Source organism: Larimichthys crocea, chromosome XIII (genome assembly GCF_000972845.2).
Source record: "Larimichthys crocea isolate SSNF chromosome XIII, L_crocea_2.0, whole genome shotgun sequence".
Classification (NCBI taxonomy): domain Eukaryota; kingdom Metazoa; phylum Chordata; class Actinopteri; family Sciaenidae; genus Larimichthys; species Larimichthys crocea.
Window position 1 is genome coordinate 27,639,480 of NC_040023.1, and position 7,438 is coordinate 27,646,917.

General features: G+C 41.5%; 2 protein-coding genes across 3 annotated transcripts in view; both read right to left on the reverse strand.

Moving 5' to 3' along the window:
• LOC104936343 (polyadenylate-binding protein 1) overlaps positions 1-3,786 on the reverse strand; it is a 6,676-nt gene extending 2,890 nt beyond the window's left edge. The window contains exons 1-8 of one of the 2 annotated variants that reach the window (XM_010752376.3): positions 2,919-3,786; positions 2,426-2,619; positions 2,112-2,227; positions 1,337-1,467; positions 1,145-1,239; positions 880-1,017; positions 621-716; positions 229-501 (exon numbers count right to left, since the gene is read on the reverse strand). In XM_010752376.3, the coding sequence (XP_010750678.1) occupies positions 229-501; positions 621-716; positions 880-1,017; positions 1,145-1,239; positions 1,337-1,467; positions 2,112-2,227; positions 2,426-2,619; positions 2,919-3,111 (1,236 nt within the window). In that variant the 5' untranslated portion in view covers positions 3,112-3,786. Of the gene's footprint in view, positions 1-228; positions 502-620; positions 717-879; positions 1,018-1,144; positions 1,240-1,327; positions 1,468-2,111; positions 2,228-2,425; positions 2,620-2,918 lie in introns of both variants that reach the window. The other variant, XM_010752368.3, reaches the window with a different exon arrangement.
• A 1,796-nt stretch (positions 3,787-5,582) lies between these two features.
• LOC104936333 (14-3-3 protein beta/alpha-B) overlaps positions 5,583-7,438 on the reverse strand; it is a 10,595-nt gene continuing 8,739 nt past the window's right edge. Inside the window, exons 4-6 of the mRNA XM_010752358.3 lie at positions 7,126-7,289; positions 6,938-7,033; positions 5,583-6,662 (exon numbers count right to left, since the gene is read on the reverse strand). Of these exons, the coding sequence (XP_010750660.2) occupies positions 6,606-6,662; positions 6,938-7,033; positions 7,126-7,289 (317 nt within the window). The 3' untranslated portion in view covers positions 5,583-6,605. The remainder of the gene's footprint in view (positions 6,663-6,937; positions 7,034-7,125; positions 7,290-7,438) is intronic.

Below are 7,438 nucleotides of genomic sequence, written 5' to 3' on the forward strand. Positions count from 1 at the left end.
TCTGTGTTTATTCTAAATTAATTTGATCATTTTACATAAATAAATATTCATTATAAGCTTCAGTCTCAGAAAAATGCAATTAATTTATTGATAAATTTATTGATAGATTAATCGCGATTAATTACAGATTTTTTTGCGATTAATTAGTTAATTTTTTTTAATCGATTGACAGCCCTAATAAACATACTATGTACTATTTCATGTATAGCAGGGGGTTGGGAGACTCACCGGGGGTATGGCCGCCATGAAATAGCCTGAGGGTGGGGCAGGCTGATATGGGTTGAGGACAGGGTTGGGCACCGCGCGGACTGTGGCCATCCTCTGCATGTACTGGTTGGTTAGGTGGGCCTGGCGCTCCTCCTTGCGCTGGGCAAGGGCCACGTAGAGTGGCTTTGTGGCAACAATACGCCCATTCATCTCCGTTACAGCTTTAGTGGCCTCCTCTGGGGAGGAGAAGCACACGAAGCCAAAGCCTTTGCTGCGGCCACCCTCCATCATCACCTACGAGAGAAGAAACACATCAGCACCCAATGTGATAAATTACTACCTTATTTATCACCATAAAGTTACATTACAATGCAAACAACTGAAGATAAACTCAATTTGGTTCAAGTCTTTACCTTAGCACTTGTGATGGTTCCAAATGGAGAGAACTCTTTGCGCAGACGCTCGTCATCAAGGCCATCATCCAGATTTTTCACATACAGATTGACACCCTGGTAAATGGAAAACGACAATGAGCTTATGTATTTTAGACAAACCAAACCATCAACAAGAAGTTAGACCAGCTCTTAGGCATGTCGAGACAGCATTGACGTTTGCATGGTTGCATTGCTCAATCTACTGAAAGTTCCTATGACAGAGCAGAAGGCCACAAACCTGGTATCTGGTCATGCGATCCTGTTTCATCTGCTCAAATTTGCGCTTGAGCTCGTTCTGGCGCTCCCCTTTCTTCTGTGCGCGGCCCACATACACTTGCCTGCCATTCATTTCCTTGCCATTCATGTCGTCGACGGCCTGCAATGAAATAAGCAATATAGCATTAACCAACAGAGGTACACAAACAAATTAATGTCTTGTTCCAATAATTTAGATACACATGACTGGGCAATATCCCCCGGGAGAAGAAGAAAGTGATCCTAACCTTCTGTGCATCTTCGTGTCTCTCGAAGCTGACAAAGCCAAATCCCTTAGATTTACCACTCTCATCAGTCATGACCCGGATACTGAGTGCCGGTCCTACAAAACACAACAGCCAGACGCCACACTTAACAGACCAAATCTCAGCATCAATGTGCATCTCTGAAATGTTTTATCATTATCTTACCATATTTACCAAACAACTCCTTCAGCTTCTCGTCATCCATGTCCTCCCCAAAGTTCTTGATGTAAACGTTGGTGAACTCTCTGGCACGTGCTCCGAGCTCAGCCTCCCTCTCTTTGCGTGATTTGAAGCGGCCAACAAATCTGTTGGTCAAACAATGTAAAAATATTAGGACACACAGACAAAAACATTCCCGGGTTCTGGATGACATGGTCAAACAAACAGCTTTTCCTCTGGGATAAACAGACATGTCTGAGGTGCTGTCCGAAGCTGTTCAGGGAAATTACTTCCTCCAACCAAATTATTCAAATGGACAGCGGACACCTAAACTTTTTCTATGGTGGTAATGTGAGCACTGGCAACTCTGTCTAACATTTCAGGCTTCCTAGAAGTGAACAGGGCACACAACGTGGACTGCAGGAGAGCTGTAACTAAAATCCTCTTCAGTCTGCAGTTCAGAAATCTTTCCCATTCCACTTGCAATCATGAACTGGCTGCTTCACACCATGCTTCCCAGAACGTAATCTTATAAAGAAATACTTTTCAGCTAATTACAAACTGTAGTGTAAAAACAAATTGATTTGATCTGATCTGTATTTCACAAACACAGTCGCTCTACGTATAGAGCTGTAAAATGTAAACTCCTCATATGAAAACCAAAAGTACATTCAGTGGTTTATTGACAAGATGCAGTTAAACACAAACTATGATTAGATGTCAAATTCAAAATGTTAATCAGACTCTCCCAAATACATTTGTACTACAGAGTAATCATAGTCACACTTACACTTTTCTGTCATTGAGCAACATGCCATTCATTTTCTCAATGGCCCGCTCAGCAGCCTCGTGGGTCTCAAAGTGCACAAATCCGTAACCCTTTGAGCCATTTTCATCACAAACCACCTTGGAAAGGGGAGATTGAGCATGTCAAAAACAATCTCAAACACCATGCATTAAAAAATAATTAAAAAACAAAACAAAACGAAAAACACACACAAATCAGCACCAAGCCGGTGCAATTTTTTTAGTCGTGCAAAGTGATCTGTGTGTAATGCTTTCAGGCGCAAAAAAAACAGAGAAAACGGCTGCGGCCCTGCCTACCTTGCAAGAAAGAATGTTTCCAAAGGCGGAGAAGGTGTCGTAGAGAGCCTTGTTGTCAATGGACTTATCAAGGTTCTTGATGAAGATGTTCCCAACTCCGCTCTTCCTCAGGGAAGGGTCACGCTGAGACCACATGATGCGGAGAGGCCTGCCTTTGATCACGTCAAAGTTCATGGTGTCCAGGGCTCTCTCGGCTACAAACAGGCGAAAAGAGAGAGAGAGAGACGAGAATGAGATGGCCTGTGTTTGTGTGTGCATGCAGTGTTAGGCGCTTCTATAAGCATGGAGACTTTTTTTAAATCGTACATTAAGGCGTGTCAGTTATTATAAGACAGATATATGAGCACACAAAGTTGCTAACCAATGCATCAATAGTGACAACTGCAGCAGAGTTACTGTAACATGGCATGTGTGGTGCATGTTCAAAATGGAGTCAGGTGGAGCCACAGCCTTCGTCAGCTCTCCCTGCTTCACCGCGTCGTGGTGAACTTACCGTCGGCGGGCTGCTGGAAGTTGACGTAGGCATAGCCGAGGGATCGACGGGTGATCATGTCTCTGCATACTCTGATGGACAGGATGGGCCCGGCTGGGCTGAACTTCTCGTAGAGCATGGCCTCGGTAACGTCTGGATGCAGGTCCCCCACATAGAGGGACGCCATCGGGTAGCTAGGCGCGCTGGGGTTCATGTCAGACGGGCGCGTGTTCTCAGGCGATACAGGTGAATGGTTTCTATTTAAGTCGATATTTTGTTGACAACCGTCAAGCCAATATCAACCTCCTCTGCGGAGTGGTTGGTTTTCTCAGGTTTTAGGGAAATTACAAGCGCGGACACATACACTAGCTGTTTTACCAGTTAGCAACGTGGGCTAGTTAGCTCGGTTAGCAAAATGTCGGAGCGTGGCCTAACGGTTGTGGCTCGAAGTCTTCACGATTTTGAATCCGCAGTCAGTCAACTCGCTTAATAGTCGATAGTGTTCGCAGCAAATGTCCTCGTTTACAATGATAACTGGAATGACAAAGCCCTTAAAGGGAAAAATAAGTGGTTAACGATATAACTGGCTAAACGTAGATCACCCACGCTTTCAACAATGACGCTATTAGCTTTGCTCGCTAGCGTTCTTCTTCTTCTTCGTTCCGTCTTTCGTTCTGTTTCGAAGGCAGCGTCTTCTTCGCGTTGCTTGGAGTTGGCAAATCGAATCCTGCTTCACCGATTTTGATTTTTCTTATAAAAATATGTCTGCGTGTGCTCTCTAGCTTTTGGTTTGTTTCATAATAATAAAATGTGTGCCGAGACTAGCTCCGGAGCACACCCTACGCAGACGGATTACCGGAATGAAAGGAAGGTCGGTGGAGGTTGTTTCCCGATTCCAGTCGAAACCACGGCGCGTTCACCTCAAAGGGCTGACGTCACGAATCTCGCGATATTTTATATTTGATTTTAAAAATTCGATCATTACTTTAAAATGTAGTGCCAGCTCTGTTTCAGAATCAGAATCAGAAATACTTTATTAATCCCCGCAGGGAAATTGTTTTTCCTACCGCAGCTCCCAAACGGTAAGTGAGATAGTAGGAAAACCAAACTTTAACAATATACACCTATACTCTCCTATTTTAACACTATATACACATGTATAAATAAGTTAAATAAAAACCAGTAACAGTAAAATAAAAAACAAGTAACAGTGAACTATGCAATATGTAAGTCTAAAACCTTATAAAGAATTTAGTCTTTGAGAGAATGTACAGAGAATAGACACTGATTGTATAAGGTGCAGTATGCATGCATGAGAAAAATGCACTTATTTATTGCACAAGCCAGTTCGATGGCTACTGGACTTGACTTGGAGTGTCTGATATTTTGAGGGAGGAGTTATAGAGATAAATCTTCAGCAGTTAAATAATGTGTCAGTAGTCAGCTTAGCCATATGACCCACTATCACTTGCACTGTTTTTATGTAACATATGCACTCATGTTGAGTTTAGGTTAAAAAGGGAATAAACGGGAGAAATAAATGTAGACATATTTCTGTTACAAAACACACCTGAAATACCTTCTTCAAGCAAAATCTGTCCACGGTGCAAACCTGAAAGGAATGTCTCATCATCAGCCATCTTCCCTGAATTTTTTTGGACACTTCTGAAATAAGTGGTATTACCTGCACATATTATATGTAGAGTTGCTTTAAGTCGGACTGTGTCAAAATAATAATGCAGCATTAAAATGTCTAGACTTCTCAACAGGTAAGGAGAGTTCAGCAGGGCTGCAAAGAGCACAGTCTACATGAGAAAATTCATAATTAATCAATTATATGATCAATATAATTATCTCAAATGTGTATTACATAGCCCATTTTATCCATCACCCACAAGACATTGAGTGCAGAGTAAGGATCAGCTACACAGGAGCACTTCAGGTGCAAGTGTGCTCTTTCCTGTATTTCTGTTCACTCATGGCTTTAAGAGATGGCACAACAGATCAACATTCTTCTGTAGTAGCATTGCAGTGCTCCCCTCCTCCTCCCACTAATAATGGCGGTGGGGCAGACACACCCAGAAAGCTGTGTAGATTTGAAAACAGGACACATGGCTGCTGGAGATCCTGTGAAATGGTTTCACCCTATTGTTCTACTTAGTGTTATTTAGTGCCTTTTGGAAGTTAATAAGATTTTGTAGTTGAAAACTGACCCATCTTTAAAAGTCTAGTGTATTCAAGGGTGTGGGCTGTGTTTGTACTGTACTTCTTACATTTTCCTGGGTGCAGGAAATCTTTGGTTTTTCCACCAAGGCCAAGTCTGTAAGATGTAGTTCAATGAGGACGCATCACAAAGGAACAAAAGACATCATTGACCAGCAAAAGAGGGGTATTTGCATCGGAGACACTGAATCAACTGGTGTGTAATGAAAGAGGATTTTCTGTGGGTCTCCTCGTCTGCTCCCAGCCTCCACCTCAGGGTGACTCACTTATTCTTGTACAGTGAGTCACAGAAAATAAAGCAGCTGAGTTATAATGGTTGCTGGATTTAGCATCCAAATACAGCAAAATGTACCTCAAAAAGCACAAACATAACCACTCCTGAGAAAGTCATATGAACTGTAGATGACTTTGGATAAGCACAAACTCCAGGGCTGTTAGATAACTTTAAACGAACAAGTAGAAACTTTTAATTTTTTTTTTTTTATTCCACTTACATGAAATCACACATTTGCCCCCAAATAACAGTTATGCTTGGGTGTTCTGTATGAAAATTCCAAAGACGTGAACAAAGCTAAGCCCGTCTGACAAACTTTCATACGTCTCCACAAGCTACTCCTTACCAACATGCAGTTTAGCAAGTACTGAAAGAAAAAAGGGGGAATAAAAGACAAAACAAGTAGAAATCTTAATTTGAAAAAGCAGTAACTAAATAAGCACATGGGATTTTTCTTTACCGCTGTGCTCAGAGAAACAACAGTAACAAGCTTGTGTGCTCTTTTGTTCTTCAAAGTTTTCTATACCTCGTAAGTGTTACATAGAAATAGAAATACAAAAGCAGGTCACCCGAAAATGAAACAAAATAAAGTGTAGAAAGGTGAACAGTAAATGGAATGTAACCTTTGTGTTCCAACAAAACCCTGTCTTCTGTCTCCAGCACTCACCATTACACCTCCTCTCTTTACCACTTGCTGTCTCCTAAGTGTGAGGAGCCAACTCCTGATTTTGTGACCCCACAGATGCATCGTGAAAAGATGGTGTTAATCAGGAACAGGGCTGTGAATATGAACAGGATACATATACAGTAACTATTTTCTGACTCTAAAAAGTGAACCTGTTGCATCTTTCATGAGTTCAGAACTGGCCCTCTTACCCACCACCTTAATGCAACCCCCTGTTGCTTCCACATAAAAAAAAAAAGGTTCAGCAGACAATCAACCAACCCCAAACACCCTTTAACCTTCTGCTGCATAATTTAAAACTTACCCTCCCTCCCCATCCCCATACCCATTACCCAGTTACTACAAAAGTAGGAATAGTAAATAGGAGGAGGATTTGAGTGAGATGAGTGTTGAGAGAACTAAAGAGAAAAACGATGGAGAGAGTTGGACAACGATGATAACAATGAGGTGATGTCATTGTATATGATCATGACGAAGATGAGCCGGGATGATGGCAGGTAGACGGGGATGACTATGGAGGTCTGGCTCAACCTCTGGGTTCCTCTGTATCCTCTCCCTCAGCCTGGTTATCAGAGGCCCACAGCTAAGGGATGACGAGAAGAAGACATAAATACAAATAATCTCTAGTTTCATCTTATCAAATGTCAGTTTTTCTGATTTTCTTACTGTTGTATCATAGTCAACTGAATATATTTGGGTTTTGGACTGAACATAAGACATTTATTGACCAAACAATGATTTAAGAAAATAATCAGAAGACTAATTGATGCAGTAATAGTTTTAATCTGCATTATTCTTTTGTGCAAAAAATTGGTTCATGTTTTTGACTTGGTACATGTTATAGACATGGAAACTTACGGTCAGGTTGTCTCTCAGTAGCTGCATGATTAGTGTACTGTCTTTGTACGACTCTTCACTCAGTGAGTCGAGCTCTGCAATGGCACTATCAAAAGCCTAGAGGATTCAAAACAAGTCAGCTGGTGAAATAAATCAGTGTATTATTGTGTTTATTGCTGATATATAGTGTATAAGTGTTATGAACGTACAGATTTGGCCAGTTCGCAGGCTTCCTCAGGTGAGTTGATGATCTCATAGTAGAAAACGGAGAAATTCAGGGCAAGACCAAGACGGATTGGATGTGTGGCCTGCATCTCTTTTTTGCTGAGGTCAAAGGCACTATTGTAGGCTTCCTTTGAGTCTGAAATGGAGGCTGAGTAGGGGAAAAAGAAGAGAGCTGTGAAACTTGACAGTGAAAACTACACGTACATTGCACACCACAATTCTACAGTGTAGAATATATAGTTAAAATGATCATAGAAAACACACACAAAAAAAAAAAAAAAAAAAAAAAAAAAAAAA